Source organism: Impatiens glandulifera, chromosome 3 (genome assembly GCF_907164915.1).
Source record: "Impatiens glandulifera chromosome 3, dImpGla2.1, whole genome shotgun sequence".
Lineage (NCBI taxonomy): Eukaryota > Viridiplantae > Streptophyta > Magnoliopsida > Ericales > Balsaminaceae > Impatiens > Impatiens glandulifera.
Genome location: NC_061864.1, coordinates 59,238,457 through 59,260,205, shown reverse-complemented (window position 1 = coordinate 59,260,205; position 21,749 = coordinate 59,238,457). Strand labels below are relative to the sequence as shown.

General features: G+C 29.5%; 3 protein-coding genes across 3 annotated transcripts; 1 reads left to right on the top strand and 2 right to left on the bottom strand.

Moving 5' to 3' along the window:
* Window positions 1-5,214: 5,214 nt before the first annotated feature.
* On the top strand, window positions 5,215-6,913 carry LOC124932577 (transcription factor MYC1-like). The gene has a single exon (XM_047473231.1). The coding sequence runs from the start codon at window positions 5,261-5,263 to the stop codon at window positions 6,737-6,739; it is 1,479 nt and encodes a 492-aa protein (XP_047329187.1). The 5' UTR covers window positions 5,215-5,260; the 3' UTR covers window positions 6,740-6,913.
* Window positions 6,914-9,933: 3,020 nt separating this feature from the next.
* Window positions 9,934-10,299, bottom strand: LOC124930488. Its single transcript, XM_047470827.1, has one exon. The coding sequence runs from the start codon at window positions 10,297-10,299 to the stop codon at window positions 9,934-9,936; it is 366 nt and encodes a 121-aa protein (XP_047326783.1).
* Window positions 10,300-15,506: 5,207 nt separating this feature from the next.
* LOC124932622 (abscisic acid receptor PYL1-like) lies at window positions 15,507-16,347 on the bottom strand. Its single transcript, XM_047473281.1, has one exon. The coding sequence runs from the start codon at window positions 16,280-16,282 to the stop codon at window positions 15,653-15,655; it is 630 nt and encodes a 209-aa protein (XP_047329237.1). The 5' UTR covers window positions 16,283-16,347; the 3' UTR covers window positions 15,507-15,652.
* Between the last annotated feature and the right edge of the window lie 5,402 nt (window positions 16,348-21,749).

Below are 21,749 nucleotides of genomic sequence, written 5' to 3'. Positions count from 1 at the left end.
TAATTTTATCTAAAATATTTATAGATATATTATTTTAAATATATTCTTATCCGTGCATTTGCACGTGATTATTTGCACATGATTCATGCTAGTTTATATAAAACTAGCATGTAACCGTGCATTTGCACGAGTAATGATATTTGTACGAGTTATTTAAATTTTATTTTTAACCGTTTTATGTTTATGGACGGGTCAACCACAATTCGACCCAAGTATCCATTTACTCTAACATATACATCCAAATTAACCACAACTCTGCAATCCGGACACTTTGAAAATTAAGCATTATTATATATATATATATATATATATTAATTAGTTAAAATGTTAAATTTATATGGTTAAAATTTCTCGCGTTCATCAAATTTGGTGTTGAATTTAAAATATGAAAGTCGTTATTAAACTAGTTGTTTAAAGGGTTTTATTTGTTTTTGTTAGATTGCAAGTTAAAAACATACCTATAACATTTTTAATTTTATTTTTAACTAATTTTAAGTTTATGGGCGGGTCAACTCACAATCCGACAAAGTATCAATTACTCTCACATATATATCCAAATTAACCACAACTCTCTACCCAACAATCCGAATACTTTGAAAATTAAGCATCATTCTATATGTAATATATAGATAACTTATTAGAAAACCAATATAAAAACATGACGAATTTAACTCTTAATCATTTTGGTGTTTTGCGTTCTTTGTCTTGTTTGTCATTTTACATTAATGATAACTTGTTTTTATTATTGAGCAGAACTATGCTTTATTAATTTATCATCAATGATCAAACTAAATATCACCATAAATGAATAAATATATACTTACAATAATTTTTTAATTTAAAACATCACAGTATAAATAAAGAGGTATAAGAGAGCTAAAACTGTGTATTATTTTCTCCCTTTAATTTAAATTGTACATGTTATCTAAAAATATTTAATAATTTATCTCTAGTTAATTTTTTATTATTTTAAAAAAATATTTAATAATTTCTCTATATTTAATTTTTTTATTATAAAATTATTATAAATATTTACTTCATTTAAAATTTAATCAGATAAATTATTCAATTTAAATTTAAACTTGCTAATAAATATAACTTAAATTACTAATATTAAACCTAGATTAAAAAAATGTATAGTAAATTATGATGATATTATATGCTAGTTTAATTGATTTTTAATAAATTTTATAAGAATATATATATATAAAAAAAAAGATTTTTGAAAAGAAATAAGATAAAGAACTTTAAAAAAAATAATAGTTTAATAAAAAAAAAATATATAATTTAATATATATTTTAAAATTTATTTTTATATATTTTATTAATTTGATTTATTTATTTTTCTTATTATTATTTAATAATTATTATATTTAACTATTTATTTTCTCGTATGTATATTTATTGATTTATTAATTTTTTCTATTATTACTTTTATAATTTTAAAAATTAATTAATTTAAATATATAATTACAAATTAATAGATAAAAATAAAAAATATATATATAATATGTTTTTTTTTTTTTGTTGAGATTCTCTTTTTTTGTCTCAACATAGTCTTTATTATAGATTTTTATTTTAATAAATTATTGAGAAAAATAATTAAAATGTGTTTATAGTGGCATGTACTATAATTTTAAAAAATAATATTTATAATAAAAAAAAGTAAAGAAAAGAATTATTATGTGTTTTTTAATAATAAAAATTGTAAAATATTTTTTTAAAAGAGAGAAAATGTAAATATTAAAAAAAGGAGAAAAATTATTAATACAGATAAAAAAAATAAAAACAAATATATAGTTAGTAAATCTTATTAGCATTCACATCCTTCGCATATATCATCACTTATAATTAAACAGAGTATAAGTGGGAGTGGTCAGGGATTTACACTGAGTTTTTGTAGTATAATTATTTGAGTACTAAAAATTAGTTAATACAAGTAAAAAGTGAGATTTAAATTTAATATAATTATTTTTTTTAAAGTATAATTTAGGAAAATTGAACCATGATAAAATATACCTGGTTTATTTATAAGTTTTAAAACTTTAGGTATATAAAGTTTAATAAATAATTTTTTTTGTTGGGTTAAACCCAATACAGTATAATATATTGTCAATTTAACAATATATGAGTTCAAAACATTATGTGTTAGTTGATTGGATGATAAAAAATATAGTGTTATATATAAGACAATATTCGAAACATAGAAAGTTGTATAATCTATATATATATATAATGATGCTTAATTTTTAAAGTGTCCGGATTGTCGGGTCGAGAGCTGTGGTTAATTTGGATATATGTGAGAGTAAATGGATACTTGGGTCGGATTATGGGTTGACTCGCCCATAAACTTAAAACGGTTAAAAATAAATTTAAAAATGCTATAGGTATGGTTCGAACTTACAACCTAACAAAACAAGTACAACCTTTTAACCAACTAGACTAATAACACTTTATATTTTAAATTAAACCCAAAATTTGATAAACGCGTGACATTTTAACAATATAAGTTCAACTTTTTAACTAACTAATATATATATATATATATTAATAACTAATATATATATATATATATATATATATATATATATAATGATGCTTAATTTTTAAAGTGTCCGGATTGCCGGATCGAGAGCTGTGGTTAATTTGGATATATATGTGAGAGTAAATGGATACTTGGGTCGGATTGTGGGTTGACCCGCCTATAAACTTAAAACGGTTAAAAATAAATTTAAAAATGCTATAAGTATGGTTAGAATTTGCAACCTAACAAAATAAGTACAACTTTTTAACCAACTAGGCTAATAACACTTTATATTTTAAATTAAACCCAAAATTTGATAAACGCGTGACATTTTAACAATATAAGTTCAACTTTTTAACTAACTAATCTATATATATATATATATAATGATGCTTAATTTTTAAAGTGTCCGGATTGCCAGGTCGAGAGCTGTGATTAATTTGGATATATGTGAGAGTAAATGGATACTTGGGTCGGATTGTGGGTTGACCCGCCCATAAACTTAAAACGGTTAAAAATAAATTTAAAAATGCTATAGGTATGGTTCGAACTTACAACTTAACAAAAACAAGTACAACCTTTTAACCAACTAGGCTAATAACACTTTATATTTTAAATTAAACCCAAAATTTGATAAACGCGTGACATTTTAACAATATAAGTTCAACTTTTTAACTAACTAATCTATATATATAATGATGCTTAATTTTTAAAGTGTCCGGATTGTCGGGTCGAGAGCTGTGGTTAATTTGGATATATGTGAGAGTAAATGGATACTTGAGTCGGATTGTGGGTTGACCCGCCCATAAAAATTTTACCGTAATATTTTTTTCACGTTTTTTTATATTATTACTCGTACAAATGCACGAGATACATGCTAGTTATATTAAGAACATTGTGACTTGACAACCTAATAGATATTATTTTATAAAAATTGAGGTTAAAAAACATTAAACAATTTTATTGATACTTTTTTTGGGGTTATTGTGTCCCTGAAGTGACTTATAATTATTTATTGATTGTAACTTCCTTTTCATAGAAAAACTATTCTTAAAATAAGTTCTCATAAGAAAAGGTTCAAATAAGTTTAAGAATGAAAAAAAAATATTTTACATAAAATATTAATTCTCAATAATTTAAATAAAAAATTATATATATAATATAAATTTGTAAATAATACAAAATAACACATAACAAATAAAAACAACTTAAAATTTAAATATTAATTTCAATATATATGATTTAATACTCCAAAAATTTATTGAAAATGTATTCAAATACGAACTCGTTTGAATTCCAAAACGATGAGTAAGAAAATAGAGAAAGTTGAACAAATCAATCAAGTGGTATCGTAATAATCTCTACCAAATATTCTGAGCGACAATTAAAATTGTCCTTACTCGTGAGTTGGTAAATAATATTGAAAAACGTTTTGTCAAGTGATAATTCACCATCTATATGTATGATTGGGAAATGTATTATTTAAAAATAATATTTTCTCAATTTATTGAGTATAAAAATGAGCAAAATAGAATGAAATCAGAGCGACGGTGGAAGACAAGTTTTAATGTGGAAAATTTCTTCAAATCGAGAGTAAAATCAAGGAACCTGAATAGGTCACTTAACAATTTACTATCATCAATAAAGTTACATGTAAAGATCCACTCTAAATATAATCAAACTAGAACCACTAATCAAGTGTATCAAGAATTCAAGATCACACAATAATCTTGACAAATATCAACAAAGAACAAGAAAAATAAATATCATCCAACCATACTAATTCTTCAATTGTTTTCTTTTGGACTAACTTACAAGACTAAAAAAAACATATTGTCACCATTAAAAAAATAATCAACCATTTGTGAAAGTTTGAAGTCGATTAAATGGTGCAAACTTCATCCTTAGTTGCTAGCCCAAACCATTAATCTATTTTACTATATTATCTCTCTTGCTCTCGTAACAAACTCTGAAAAACCTAGATGTAAATATAATGTCATTTTATATTATATTATGTGGGCATAAATAAAATTCATAAGTTTTTCTCTAACTATAAGGAAAAACTCAACAACATGATCATAGTTATAATTGAATCTCCAAATTGAAAATTTGATTATAATAGTTTTTTTATTATACAAAATAAAAATAATTTTAAATTTGAAAATTTAATATTATTTGTTGCTAAGAAAGATTTAGAGAAAAATATTAAGAAAATTGATATGTATAAATAAAAATTGAAAGTATTATTTAAATTATAAAAGTTTAGGCCGACAAATTAATTCGACTAAACTATTTATCAAATCGATCAAAATACAACCTAAACTTAAATATGATTAATAAAAACAAGTTCGATGATATAAAAAAGATTAAATTTATATCTTTATAAAAGAGAAAGAAAATATATTTCTATTGAATCAATTATATATTATTTGAATGGAAGATGCTTCCATGATACAATACTCATCAAATTGACTTGAACTTGAGGTCATTCTATTAAATATATTATTTTTAAATCATAATTTATTTGTATTTTTTCAAATAGACAAAAAAATAAATTTGTTATTTGAAAAAACAAAATAATAAACCAGTCAAATGAAATCTACATTAATCCGAAATTAATCTCAAATGAACATGCATTTCACTACCATTGTTCCATCTTTATCATATAGTCACCGCCATTTCACTTCTTTACTCTCTCCCTGAATCCACTACTGCCTGATTCCGTTCAATTGGATAATGAATCTATGGGCAGATATTGACAATTCATCTTCTTTTACAGATTCCTTCGCAAATTCCGATCTGATTTCATCATATTGGCCACCACCACCGTCTGAGGCGGCGCCGTCGTCGATTCAAGAAACCCTCCAGCAACGTCTCCAGATTCTAATCGAAGGAAACAATTGGGAAACATGGACTTACGCTATATTCTGGCAAGCTTCACCGGAAGCCGGAAATGGATCTAAACTGGTATGGGGAGATGGATTCTATAAGGGAGAAGAAGATAAAGATAAAAGGAAGGCCGGAGTTTCGTTATCTTCACAAGAAGAACAGGATTACCGGAAAACAGTTCTCCGGGAACTAAGTTCGATTATCTCCGGCACATCTCCTTCCGCCGATGATGATGATACTGTTGATGAGGAAGTTACTGATACTGAATGGTTTTATCTCACTTCCATGACTGAATTGTTTCCTAATGGATTTGGTCTTCCAGGACAAGCGTTTTATAATTCATCTCCGATCTGGGTCGCCGGAGATCAAAACTTAGCGGGTTTCGATTGCAATCGAACTAAACAAGGTTATGTATATGGATTGAAAACTATGGCATGTATACCATGCTCCGGCGGCGTTGTTGAATTGGGTTCTACTGATTTGATTTCGCAATCGTTAGATCTAATCAATAAAGTTAAATCTCTCTTCAATCCCAGATCTTGGACTTTACCAGCCGTGAATAATGAAGAGAACCATCAATCCGAGTTTTACTTGACTGAGGAACCATCTGGCCCATCTGGGACAAACCCATCTCAGGAAATGAATCCATGCCGGAGTGACTTCATTTCGTTTACAACCGGCGGCGAATCAGAACAGTCCGATGTCGAAATCTCCATAGTTCAAGAAACCGACAGCAGCAAAATACCCACATCCAAACCAGAGAAAATATCCAAAAAACGAGGGAGAAAGCCGGCGAACGGTAGAGAGGAAGCATTAAGTCATGTTGAAGCAGAAAGACAAAGAAGAGAAAAACTAAACCAGAGATTCTACTCTCTTCGTGCTGTCGTCCCAAATGTATCAAAAATGGATAAAGCTTCACTTCTTGGAGACGCCATTTCTTACATCAACGAATTGAAAGAGAAAGACAGAACCAATGATTTGGAAAAGGAAGAACTTAGAAATCAACTTGAAAGTTTAAAGCTAGCGAGAAATGAATCTAGACATCACATGGAAGAAGATGGAGACAGATTGATGAACATGGTGATGGATGTGAAGATAAAAGGAGAAGAAGCTATGATTAAAATACAGAGTATTATGAAGAATCATCCGGGTGCGAAGCTAATGAAAGTATTGAGTGAGCTTGATCTTGAGGTTAACCATGGAAGTATAACTTCTGTTAATGATTCGATGATTCAACAGGTTTCGTTGAAGATGGTGAACAGAATTTACTCGCAAGATAGTTTAAAGGGAGCACTTTTATCCAAGCTCTGTAATTTTCCGGTTTGAACCGGTTTGATTAAAGAACATTGCTTGAAAAATTTCTTCATCAACCGGCCGAGTTTTATTCTAGATTCTAGAATTTATTGTAATGGAGGATTAGTCTAGGATTATATTCCTCTTAATAAATTGTGTATATATTTAGTTTTATCTTTCTTGGATTAGCCAAAAAAAAAAATGTAATTGATGTTTAAATGGTTTTAATTTGTGAATATATTTAGTTTTAATTTGTGAATATTGTTAGGATCGGGGACGCCCTTGGAGGACCGGGGTGTTTCCGGTTTTAGGAAGGGTGGCCGCTTACAACACACACCACTTTGGTGATAGTTCGGTTAGAGACTAAAACCGTTCTCAGCACTACACAAACTGTCACAGACTCTTGAACCGGGTTCAAGGGCGAAAATGTCTGTTTCAGTTTGAAGCAACGTATGCGATTTAGATAATGTTTTAGAAGGAGTCGGTTTTATGGATATGAGTGGACCGGTTACAGAGTACGATTAATTTGGTTTGAGGTTAGGTTAAGTAATTAAGTAATGAAAACGAAAGAAAGAACACGAGACACGGATTTTTTATGGATGTTCGGAGCAAACCCTCCTACGTCACCCCTTCTTCTCAGGTTATGAGAAGGATCTCCACTAACTTTTATAGTTACAACAACACTGTCGGTCGAGCCCAACTCGCTACTCGCCGGTTACACCAACTCACTCTTTGATGTAATACAATAACTCAACACAACAAGATACAGAAAGCTTCCGGTTTTAGACACACCGGTTTGAAATGTAATAGTTTATCTCTCTAACTTATTGCTTTTATGATTCGTTTTTCGTGATGCATTAAATGAGGCCGTTTCGTCTTCTTTTTATAGCTGAGAGGAGCCAACGATCATTTTCTTCTCTCTCCTCTAGATTGGTTGATCATTATCACGCCGGTGTAGAGAGGTTGCTTGCACGCTTCACCTTCCTCAACACTTGGCAGTCATGCAGGCAGCTCTGAGTGTAAGATGACATAATCGGTTTTCAGATTTGGACACGTGTTGGGCATGCACCTTTGGTTGTCAACTTCAGATCAATAAAGCATCATTGCTTTCCTCGCATGCTTCCGATCGGATCTGATCTTCTTTTATTCTTTCAAGACACGTCTGTTTCGTCATGTTACATTACTTCTTGAAGTTTGAATTTTTCCGGTTTTGTCTCTTGTGCAGTATGATTCGGCTGGTATGTGAACTTTTGTCTTTGCTGACCGGTCGCTTGAGAGAGTAAAAACCGGTTTCTCTGATCTCTGACTTGATCACTTGGAACAGGTTTCTTTGAAGTATTTCAGCAACCGGTTTATGATGCCCCAGCCGGCTCATACGATTTGATCTGTACCTGCACATGAAAGTTAACAACTGTTTAGTTTGTCTAGCCGGTTCCAAAAATTAACTTTACTTAATTTTTCTATCAAATATATTTAGGAAAATACTTTCTTTGTGTAATTAATGTAATTGATGTTTAAATATTTTTAATTTGTGTATATATTTATTACTTTATTGATTTAGTAAAAGAAAGATTGGATTAGAAATCTATTTGGTTTAAATGAAAAAATATTTATATTATTTTTTTGTGTTAAATATTAATTTAAATAAGATATTATTTTACAAAATATATTAATTATAGATATGTTCATATATTTAATAAAAAAAAATCAAATTAAACTCCAACTTTATTTAAACACAAGTCTTTGTCTTCTATCATGCTTGTTGGACTATAATTTCTTAATTATAATAAACTTTAAAAAAATTATAATTATAATTAAGAAATTAACAATTTTGTAGTTTTTTAGGAGGATCCCAAAGATATATAATGATATGTGATGAAAATAAAGTGTTAAAGAATAAACTGATGAGGGGCGCTGCCAAATAATAATTCACTATATATATATGAAAAAAAATTAAAAACATAAAAATAATGGGAGTATGTTTATAAGAGAGTCTTAAGGGAAAGACCAATTACTTTGTATTAAAAAGAAAAAATAGATTGGATAACTATATTTAAGGGGACAAAAAATTCAAACAATTATAATATTTTTATAACTTAAAATATTATTTAAATTATAAAAATAAAAATAAAAAATCTAATACTAAACAAGATACTTAACCGAATAAAACACAACATTAGTTAAAAGAAATAAAATCCAAACACCTTATTAAAATAAAATACAACATTAACTAAATTAATATATTTGAAGTATTTAAAAGTTATTATATGTATTATATACATAATTAAAATATTATTTTATTTAAATATAAATAAGAAAATAATATTGAATAAAAGTAACAAAAGGAAAAAAAGTTAGTAAACAATTCATAAATGCCTAAAATTAAATAGAGGCCGAGATCAAATTACGGAGATTTTTCTTTTTTTCATCTTTTTTCGTATTACAAAACCCACCATTCATTCCCATTTCCACCATTATAAAAGCTTCAATTCCATCCCCACTGCCCCCCTTCTCTCTCTATATCTATATATATAATAATATACACATACAGGTTCTTCTCCCCCAGGGGGAGAAACCCAGAATTTCTTCACTTCAGGTTCTTCTATTTTAGGAATCATAAAATGCACTAACAAGAAAGTAATTGCCAGAAATTCTGAAAACCAATTACAAATCCAACAAGAGAGAGGAGATAGACTAACCATCATCATCATCATCTTCATCATGACCTTAATTTCCCTGTGTTGTACCCTACCAAGGGTTGAATCAGGTTTATTACAACCAGAACCAGATTCACCTAGAGCACCAAATTCAACGATGAAAGATGATGATTACAACGTAAGACTAACCCTTCCTCCATTAAAGAACAATAATATTAACTGGGTCAAGGCCGAAAGGAGCTGGTCCGGAAACTTAGCTTCCAAGGTCCCAACTCATTTGGTTAAAACAACCCAAATGGAACCATCCGCCGGAAAACCCAAATCCAACCATCGCCGATTTCATAGCTTATCGGAGGTGGAAGTATTCGACGGCGAGCCTAAATTGGTTAGAAGTTGTGGGGTCAGAAGGAATTGGAGCTTCGAAGATATTCAAGACAACAATTAATTAATACAACCCAAATCAAAAAGATGTGATTTTTTTGTTGTTTTTTTGGAAACTAGAAGGAAAAAAAATTGTATTGTGTATGATCCAAAAATACATATTTTTTTTACACAAGAGTTTTGGGGATTTCATGAATTTGTCTTGTTTCTAGCTTCATCTTTCCATCTTCTTCGGCTTGGGGTATTCACAACAGTATTCAAAACAGCGACGTTTCTGGCATCTTTCTTCCAATCCCGAGTACATTTCTTTGTTGAAGAATCGTTGATAATGATGGTGTTCCTTTGTTGAGAATGATTATCAGGAGTTGTCTTCTTCCTCTTGTCAGCCTCCATTCGTTTACGTTCTCTATACCTGCGCTGTCTTTCTCGGTTTGCTAAGCGTCGAGCCACCACATTGTTTCTGAAACTTTCGGTTTGTTCTCTTTCGTACATTGGTTCCATCTCGCCACCAACGGTTATAGCTAATGAGTTCATGATAATCTTTTCTCTGCCCATTTCCAATCATATAAATAAAAAGTTTAGATAATATACAAGACACTATATAAACAAGATGTCAATAACTCAGGTCCAATCCTCTTTTAAACAAATTGAATAGTATTCCTAGGTAGGGTGAACAAATGGGTAAAATCGATTCATATCTAACTTATATTTATCAAATCCGCAATCCAAACTATTATATTAATCAATACGGATTAGATTTAAATTGGACTCGGTATGGTTTGGATAATCCAATTTAACACTTTTCTTTATCTCATCACTTAATATAACTTAATCCAATCCGATTACAATCCAAACCAAAAGAGCTAATCCAAACCAGTATTTTGGATTTGGATTACATATAATCTCTTAAATGCACAGCCCTATTCCTAGGTTTATGACTAGAGAGAAACTTCAATCCAGAATCCAGGTACTTTTATTGAGAATCCAAACTATCCACACTAGTTAGATCAATGGAAAAAGGCTTGGATTGGACTTAAGGGCTTACTATTTGTTCAATTCTCATTGATATCATCAAATTTAAGTGGGAGATGAAGATGATATGGAATTAGTCTTATGGGCATGTCGGGGATGATAAACCCCCTTAGTTGAAACACATTTCCATGGGTAAAATTGAGAGGATAATATGATTTCTAAGAGTGATAACTAATCTTATTACTAAACCTAACTTCAGCAAAAATGGTATATCATTAATAGCAGCAAGAAAGATAATGAATACAGATCCATCGCTAATTCAACAGCACTTAATTCAACAGCACTGCATACAGATAGATATTAAGTATCCATCTGCTGTAGACTATAGAAGGCAACGGTCTAATCAAACAATTCGGAGGTTTTAGGGATACTATAAACACACATGCACATCAAATTTTGCAGGAAAAATAAGAAAGAAGACAGAATCTATGTTAGAATAGCCGCAGTTTTGAAGAATCATCTAGCAGAAGACAATAAAAGGAGCATAATTTTATCAGATATCAAAACCCGCACAGAGAAATCAAGATAGAACTAGCATACGAAACAGCTAGGGATGAAGACGCTAATCAATGATGAAAGAATTGCAGAAGATGAAATCGAAGGAGTAGTTACCGTTCTTAGCTCTGGAAAGGAGATAGATTGAAATTTGAGTTACAGTTTAGGAAGATCCGTCTTTGCTTTTTGCAGTGATATGCAGGAGGTAATAACAAATCGAGAACCCTAGAAATCAATTTAGTGATATCAGAGAGAAAGAGAGAAACCGTGTGTTTTTTTTTTTTTTTATTTCTTTAGTATATTTTTTATTTTATTTTATTTAGATATTAGGATCTTTTTGCATACATACAAAAGTTATAATTTTTTTTGGGAAATTATCTAAAAAAAAATTAGGAAATTCTTATAGAAAAAGAAAATTTTAATTTTAATTTTTTTTTTAAATGTGGGAGTTAGAATTAAAAATAATAATTATAATTAATTTTTGTTTAATAGATAGTTGACCAAGAATGAGGCTGGAATAATATTTATGTCTCCACACTAATATATACAATTAAATATAAAAGTAATAAGTTTATTATTTTATTATAATAATATTGAATTTTCAATATATTATATAAAAATATTATTTATATAATTTTATCTTTAATTTCTTTTAAAGGGAAGATGGTATAAATTCCTATAATCGGTTACATTGGAAATATAAATATTTTTGTTAGGTTACTTTTAGAAATATTTTAATTTTTTATTAAATTCTTATAAATTTTAATATTTAATTATTTAATTTATTAACTAAATTATTAAAATAAGTTTATTAGACTTTTATTAAATTTATATAAATATAAAAATATTTAGATATTTATTTAAAAAAAAATTCAAATAACTTATTTAAAAAATACTTATAAAAATTCTTAAAAACCCAACATCAAAAAACCATCTTTTTTTTATCCATTTCTTTTATCAAAATTTTCAATATACAAATAAAAGTAATATATATATATATAATAATAATAATAATTAAAATCAACATCACAACAATAATTCATGTAATCAAGGTATTTTCTCTCTCATATATTAATATATTTTCTCTCTTCTTAATTAAATTTTATTTTTAATTAATATATATATATATTCTTACTATATAACATCTAAAATATTATCTATATTAATATTAATTAAACATATAACTATTTTTTTTTAAATACACCTGCCTTCATAATTTTTATATTTATTTATTTTTATATATAAATAAACAATTTTATTTTTGTTATAAATACACTTACTTTCTTAAATATTTATATTTATTTATTACCTTTTATATATATATATATATAAATTATCATTAATTTTATATAAATACATTATATCTTTAATGATACATTTTTTCTCTTATCATATATATATATATATATAATATTTTTTTATTAGTATAAATAATTTTTATATTATTATAAAAATTAACTAATTGATAATAAATATTAAATACAAAATATACCTACACAAAATAATAAAATTATTTTAAAAATTATAAGTGATCTAGAGGTTTAAGTGTTCACATTTTATTTTTAAGATTAAGATTCGAATCCAAAAATATGCAAATTTAAAGTTTGAGGTCGGAATTAATAATTGATTTGGCGAGCATTTAAAAGTCTAAGGTCACGAGATGGAGGTCGGGTGGTGGGTGATTTGTCAAATGTGAGGTCAGAATTAGTGGCTGATATGACGATCATTTGAAAGTGTGAGGTCACGAGATAGAAACATATAAAAAAATGTTGATTTGTTGAAGCGAGAGTAAAAGAGAGATTGACTAAGATTGATGAGTGGTATTTTGAGGGATAAAAACATATAAAAAAATATAAATCACAAGATTAGGATCAGTGGATGGTTTGTTGAGGGGATAAAGAAGCATATAAAAAGTGGATGAGGGTCAATTGAAGGGTTAGTGGTTGAGTTCAGAGTCGGCTCTACGGTAAGCCCGGCAAGCCCACGGGCTAGGACAACTCACTCCCTAGGGTAGCCCATTTAGTTTTATTAAATTTTTAACATTATAGTGTGTAGTCTAGTGGTTTAAGATGAAAAAATATATTTTACTCAGTGGTTATGGATTCAAATATCTCCAAAAAAAAAATACATTTTTTAATAAAAAAATTTAACTAAAATTAGGGCATCAAACAATTTTTTTTTACGTTTTCCTACATGGGGATGGGGGCAACCCAATCATCGGGGCCGACACTGGTTGAGTTTTGACGAGATATAAGAGATGTGTCATCAATTAAGGTCGACTGAGATTGGTGAGTGGTTTGCCGAAGGGATAAAAAATGCATATAAAAAAGTGTGAATCACAAGATAAGGGTCAATTGAAGGGTTAAGTGAGTATTGAAGAGATAAGATATAAATATTAATATTAAGTTTAAGATTAAACTTATTTTTTACGAATTAAAACTAATTAGATTTGAATAATATTAATTTTATATAAAATATTTATAGATAAATAATATTATATATATTTTTATCCATAAAATGCGCGGAATTAATGCTAGTTTAATTAGTATTAGCTCAAGACGAATCAAGAGAAAAAAAAATTAATAAAAAATTATTTTTTATTAAATAGTTTCATATAAAATATTAATTTACAAATAATAAAAAATAATATTCGAAAAATCAAAAAAATTAAATAAAGTTTTAAAATTTACCTAATACAAATTTGCAAAGATTAAAATGATAAAAGAGATGATCCAACTATCACGTTATTTTTTTTTGTTTGGAGTAACTTCAAATTTCAAACTCATTTGATGATTAAAGTGAAATTTATCTTTGTCTGAGTATTGATAAATAACGCCGAATTTTTTTTATTACCAGATGATAATTAACTATTTACAAATATGATCGAAATAGCTAGAAACTCATTGAAATCAAAGATAATTGTAAAAGGATCTTTACATGAAATATAAATTTCAAAACCTATTTATAAGAAGAAAAAAAAACTCTAGATCTAACAACATCATCTCTTTTACTACAAAAAAAATGAGACGAACACGAACTTGAGAAATGAACACCAACGCAATTAGAGGGTATGCTTAGGGATGCCAATTAAAAGTAACCATGCGATTTCTGATCTGAATTGTCCTTAGTTATGGGAGATCTTCTCCGGTTTGTCTGTTAGTTGATCGGGAATGACATTTGTGTTTCTCGCCCCGATCTCACCTCGAACACTAATAAACACAATTAAAAATGTGGTCACAAAAGAATTAATCACATAGCCCACAAACACACTTAATGAAGAAAACACAATAAAATATATAATATGAGTAATATATTTATTTATTATATTATATAAACCAATTAACAAAATTAACAATTATTAAAATTAATGAGTAGTTTTACACTAATTAATTAACATTCTATTTTTTATTATTTTCTACTTCCTCCCCTGAAGAGAACTTAGTAGAATCAAAATTTTACATTGACAAAAACAATTTGATGAAACAGCTATCATTTAGTCTTCAGCCAACTCAATTCATCAAACTCTATTTTTTCCTTCTCCCCAATATAGATAGCCCAACAAATTCACTTCAGACATAGTCTTTCTTTCATCATCTGCCCAGTTTTCAGCCTTCACATTTCTAGTTTTTTCTTTCAAAATAAAAATCAATTTAGCATTCTTCCTTGTTTTGACAAATCATTTTGAAAAACCGTTTTTCGGTGATTACACAGGAATCTTTCTCTAAGTCTTGAAAAAATTTCAATATCCCTTTTCGATCCGAAAAAGTTGTTCTCTGGTTCGCAAGTCCATCAATTTCTAAACTTCAAAAGAAGTCCATTGCAGCAATTCTGTCCATAAACTCCTCTGCTATACTTACTTACATGCACAATAAGGCGAGATGTTGCACTAAAGATCTATCCATTAGTCCAAAAGCAACCCAAAATATAGTCCAATTCAGCAGCCTTGTCAAGATCAACCTCTTCAAAGACAACAATGGGACTTTTTTTTTTCAAGCTTAAGTTTGACAGGCTTAACAAGTTTAAATGCAGAAACCATAATCTTACTTCCAGCAGTTGCACAGTTGCACTACTACCCACAAAACCAACCTTAACCACATTGGGATGAAAGGCTAAAGGAGCACGGCCTAAACCTGTCAACACATTAAGGATACCTAGGGCTAGGGAAGACCCACATCTTTAAACTATTGAGTAATTAAAGTTACAAAGTCATTATCATTACTTTTACATAATACCTGTGTTATACTTGAGCCAAGTTTGACAGACTAACATTACTTATACATAAACACCGACAACTTAGAAAACTTAAAACAAAGAACAAACCAACATCAAAAACTACAAACAAAACTCCATCGAATCCATCAAACTCACATCACACCACCCATCATCCTCGATTCTCTCCCAAATCACGAGCCATAGTCTGAGTCACATACGTCAACTTCAAAAGATTCAACCTCACAACCGTATCAGCAAACAACCTAGTATCCTCTTCCGAATTCCCTTCCGGCACATCCACCACATAAGATTCCATCACCACTGTCCCTTCCTCTTCCTCATGAACAGTCATAACCGAATGGTAATTCCTCAGCCTATGATCCCCACCCGTAATACTAAACCCAGTCACGCGACGCTCATCATCTAATAAATCAAGCCTCTCTATGCTCGTCTCCGCCGGTAAACCCGAAATCACCTCTACTTCTCGAGTTGATCCAACTGATAACACGAAATCTTCTTTCACCGAACAACTCTTGATGAAATGTTTGTAAGCTTGAGGTTTCTCGAATTGACGGAGAACTGACCAAACTATGTTTACTGGAGATTTGATTCGTTGAGCTAGGAGAGAAGAACACTGTCGGTCGTTCGTTATCTCGTAGGTGTGGAATTCAGACACCAATGGCCTCAGCTTATTGAATTCGTTTTCGGTTAGACCTGCCGGTGGTTTATTCAGGTGGTGGGTTGTTGTGGTTGCCGGTGAATTCACCGCCGCCGCTTCTGAAATCTTGCCCTTATCCATGGCATCAAATTCGGGCCTTTGAGAGAGAGAGAGAAAGAAAAAAGAGATTATTCTAGAATTGGAATAGAACAAACAGAGCTGAGCAGAACCGAACAGAGTTTTTCTTTGTTTTATGACCGAGTGACCGACCAATATAGAATTATAAGTTTGTTTGTTTCCGGGATTTTTTGTTGAATAATTATTTAAAGTCTTTTGTAAAAATTTTGATCGGAATCCATTAAGTTATGTTTGAGACGCAGGTTTGCTAATAGAAGGCGATACTTTCAAGATAGATGAATATTTGTTCTTATAATTATTTGATTGGTAAAAACCCAAGAACAATTAAAGTAATCCGTTATGGATGTTTATAAAGTTATTTTCATTACGATTGTTAGAGATTAAATAAAAAATCTAATTAGGAACTTTATCGCTTTTCTTGAGTGTTTTAGAGTCAATTAGATGTAATTTTTTTTTCTTATTTTTGTTGGTGTGTTTAAATAATTTTAAATTGTATGGATATTTGTATAAAGAAAGAAAAATGACTGGGAGCAAGACTTTTTGGGGGAGCGACTTGTACAGCGGAAGTGACCTCGCTGTTATACGAAAATGACATCACTGTTATACAAAAGAGACTTCGTTGTTATACAAAAGGGACGATGTCTCTTTTGTATAACAACGATGTCACTTTCGTATAACATCGATGTCACTTTTGCTGTAAGAGTCGCTCCCCCAAAGTCGTGCTCCTATCTTTCCTCGTAAAGAAAAAAGGTTGATTTCAATTATTACAATCTAATTTGACTTGGGTTACTAATAATTTTTTTTTTTTGTTGAACAATTTTTTTGTTCCATTTTGTTTAATTTATGATAATTTATGTTATGTGTTGTGATTTTTGTTTGTAGAGTGTGGATTAATGAAAGGAATGACTTTAAAACTATCAACTAAAATTTTAAATTATTTTAACTTTATATAAATAGATCACTTTGGTATTAAATAATTTTTTCTTTCTCAAGAAATCAAACAAGCTCTTTGGAATAATAAAAAGAGAGTGGGGAATAATAGTTATAGAATTAGAGTTTCGATTCTATTGCCTTTTAAGTTGATAATTATCGTTTAAAAAAAAATAAAAATAATTATTAGTCGGCAGTAATGTCCCCAAAGTTAGGTGTGTCATAAGTAATTTTTTTTTAATACTTATTATATTTTAAATTATAAACTGTGATATATAATGGATAAGATTAAGTTTAAGCTTATTATCATGAATTAATCTCAAGTATTTTTTTTTATCCAAATCTCATTTTAACCGTCATATAAACATATATGTATATATCCAATTATTTTTTTTGAAAACAAATAACCGTTTTGAGCTCATGTAAACTCTTATGTATATTCAAACCCATGTAATTAACCTTGTGTAAAAAGTGAACAACTAATCCTAAATTTGAAGTCTAACCTTTATGTAATCAAGCCCATTTTGTAGCCAAGTATCCCTTTTATAAACCATGTTGTCCTTTTGAAAATCAACTAATTATAACACTATTTTAACCATGTCACTCTTTAATAACGAAGTAATTAACCCCCTTTGAATCATAGCTAGGATCGCTAAGATTGGAACCGTACATGGAAAAAAATCAAGAGTCGTGTATTTTTGGGTTTGGGGCGAAATCAGGTCGACCAATTTAACCTAATTAATAAGCATGTCAAAATTGGATCGACCTAAAATGATCCAAAATAGACCCGCTAATCCGTTTACAATTTTTTTTATAAGATTTTGTATTTATCATTTCTTATTCATTAACTCATTTTATTTTGTAGAGCTTTCTGTAAACGAATTTTGATTTAACTTTATTATTCTTTTATGTTGATGTCATTTTAATCTGAAATAAAGAGATTTGATGCTAAATAAATTAGGTTGAGTTCAGATTTAATCAGGTTAATCGGATCAATTAGGTCGAATTCAGGTCAATTACAAATAAACATGTCAGCTTCATGTTAGAGATTTTGACATGAATTACTAAATATGTCAAGTTTAGGTTAATATCGTTTAACCCGCTAACCATTTGAGACCAAGCCCTTTTAAAAACCAAGTAACCCCTTTGTATCCGAGATAAACCTTTTTTCTACCAAGTACGAAAGTAACTTTGCCCTTTTGTAAACATACAAATAATACCTTGTACCCAAATAACCTAAAATTAAGCACATAACTCACAAGCACACTTAACTAGGCGAACAAAATTTGTCGTCTAACGGGCTCTAATCCAGGACTTCAGAAAGGTCAGGGATATCCACCTCCACTAAGCTAGAGGGGATTCTTGAACCATGCATTATTTGACAACCTTTAAGTAGAACAATATCAAACCATTCATAGAGTGACCATTTATTACCACAAAATCTCAATTGAACTAACCATTCAAAAATAAAAAATCAGAAACCTTCATAATCAAAATAGTACCCATAAGAACCCACATCACGATGAAAGCCATGATATAAAACTTATTTATAAATTAGTATCCTTCATTAAATTGTTTTGTTACTGTCCTTATGCTTCAATAATTTTTTTATAGATTTTTATTAATATTCATATTTTTTTTTCATGTTTTTATATGTATGTGTTGAAAAAATATCTAATCTAAACACACGATAAAAGAATATATAAAGATAAAGTGGTAAAAAATAATAAAAAATACAAGATATAACGAGGTTCGGACAATAATGCCTACATTCTCGGAGAATCGTTCATTCTATTGATTTTCCATGGAATAATGGTCCAAGTAACCCTAGGTTACAATGTCTCTATAAATAGGAGTACATTAAAAGCCAAAAAGACTAAACTAATACTCTTAAGCCTAATAAATGCTTCAAGCCCATTATAATATATAAACTCTAATTAAATATGAGTCCAAAACCCAACAATCTACACCTTGGGTGAATACCGCGCTCATTGAGATGTGATAAATAAATTACAAATTCAACAATCTCCACCTTAACGAATTTCACATCCCTTAGGAAATACACGAGCCGTACTCATCAATCTCCACTTCGACAAAAGTCAAGCCATCAAGAAATAAGTGGGTTTAACATTTTAATGTTCACATTTGCTCGAGTCATTAATGAGATACTTTTTTGTACCTTCACTTTCACTCAAGAGTCCTTAGAAGAATAACAATCTCCACCATCACGTATATCGCGGTATCAAAATGTTATGAGTCACACATCAATCTTCACTACTCGAGCCATTGACGAGATAAATCATTATACATACACTTCCGCTTAAAAGCCTTAGAAAATAAAATCATAGAGTTTATAACACCAAATAAGTTTGGGTAACCACGTTATTTCAACGCCGATAAACATTCAACACCTCTTCTCAATCTTTGTTCATACCCGTTGACATATGCGAAAACTAGAATTAACAATTCTTTATTATGTCAAAATAATTTTTACCTTTGTTTTCCACAATTCGAGTGTCTTATTTTTCAAGTTCAACAATCGACTAAAACCAAAATACCGATTAGACCCAAAACGAACTTTCATCGTCTACTTTTTCAAAATCATATATCTATCGAAAATTGAGGACACCCAAAATGAACTTCCCTCGTCTACTTCCTCAAATAAGACATCGATTGAAAGTGAGAAGACCCAAGACAAACTTTTATCGTTTACTTCATAATAAATAAATTAGGCTATCACGACATCTTTTCTCAAGCTCAAGATCTGACAAAATATTTGTCACCCATCTTGCATTGAATGTTGCACACTCAACCAACTTGAACCTCATACTTCTTCTTAAATAAATTAACTTGCAATCTACTAGTTTTTTAAATAAAAAAACGACTAGCAATTCAAGAATATTATTTCAAGATTCACTATCTGTCTTCAATTGACTTCACCAATGCTTCAAATGATCATCTATAGTTTCTCTGAAAGAAATCGAATATACTTCCATTTGAATTGATCGAACCTCTCATCTAGCCCATTTTTCATGACTAGGAATCTTATTTAAGGTCTCAATCATCTCCTCAATAAGATGACAAAACAACAATTTCATTCATCTAAACTATGATCCACAATGCATATACAATTAAAATAGTAATAAAATCCTTATATCTGAATTGATTGAGTTTCTCATCTAGCCTCTTTTACATGACTAAAAATCTCACTCAAAATCTTATTTATCTTCTCACATTAAAAGATAATGCAATGATTTCTTCTTAGTTCATTTGAGAGTTGCTCTCAAGATGTCTCCACCTCAACTTATAAGTGTCTTTAACTAGTCTTTTTCTTCATGGTCTTTCATTCATATTGTGTGTTAACTGAAATTGTGTCAATTCTTAATCACCCGTCGACTTAATGCAAACTTGCAATTTGGCCTAACAGATTTCCTTATCAACATGTCGACAATGTTGTCATTGGTAAACACCATTTTGATAACAACCTTCCATACTCGATCATGTTTTTGTCAAGTGTAAAGCACATAATCTCACCACTGTCTTCATCTTGATTAACTCTTCCAATAAGATAAAATGTCATAACCAAAATGATACAAACTTTTTGGTCACAATTAACTCAAACTAGCAAAACCTTTAAGCCCTAGAAAAAACAAACTTCGAGACGTCCAAACCTTGATCCGACCGTTGAAACTGTAGAGGAATGAGTTACCAACCTCTCGACAAAATATCAGCGCAATCAGACTTCGTTTGAATCTCTGATGCATCAGCCTACGCGACTATAGGCAAAAATTTATTGCTATATTTTCTCTCTTTGCCTCTCTTTTAGTTTTGACTTCTTCAATAACCATTTTCCAAAGAAAAATCTCTCTAAACTCATTTTATCCAAGAATTCCTTTAAGTCAAATCCCTCGACATAGTGAAATAATGTCACTCATGTTTGTTAAGACAACAATCGGTTATAATAAAACCTCCAACTAATTTTCTACAAGCATGAAGATGTATCGTTTTTTCTCCACATTCTTCTAGCCAAATCCTGCATATAAAGACTTTAACAAACCATTTTATGATTTGTGTACCCTCAACTCATACCTTAGAAGTTAGCCGTCTTGGTTTAACCCTTGAGACATTAACACTCACATGACAACTTTGCATCAACACTTACCGGTATTGCCAATCAAAACCTACTCACAAGGTTTGATGCAAATCCAAATCTGGCCTTTATACACACATATCAAAACCACACTCTGCAAACAAATATTAAAGTCACTCGCTTTAATTAGAAAACTCTTTATATGTTGCATCAATTGTCTTCCACAATCTACAACATCGAATAAGCACTTCACCTTCTTTTTCAACTTCAATTTTCAATCTCCCTATTGACGAATATCAAATCTCTTAGAAGATAAATCACAAATCTCCATCTTTGAGAATTTCAAGTCAAACAAGTCTCAATATAAATTCAAGATTAAAGCAAACAAAGCTTTAAGAACTTGATTAAAATCAAACAAGACATTACTTGTAAAAATTGGAATCAAATAGC

Bases quoted from the DNA above. Each gene is read 5' to 3' on its own strand.
- LOC124932577 (XM_047473231.1), top strand. From the start codon at position 5,261: ATGAATCTATGGGCAGATATTGACAATTCATCTTCTTTTACAGATTCC.
- LOC124930488 (XM_047470827.1), bottom strand. From the start codon at position 10,299: ATGGGCAGAGAAAAGATTATCATGAACTCATTAGCTATAACCGTTGGT.
- LOC124932622 (XM_047473281.1), bottom strand. From the start codon at position 16,282: ATGGATAAGGGCAAGATTTCAGAAGCGGCGGCGGTGAATTCACCGGCA.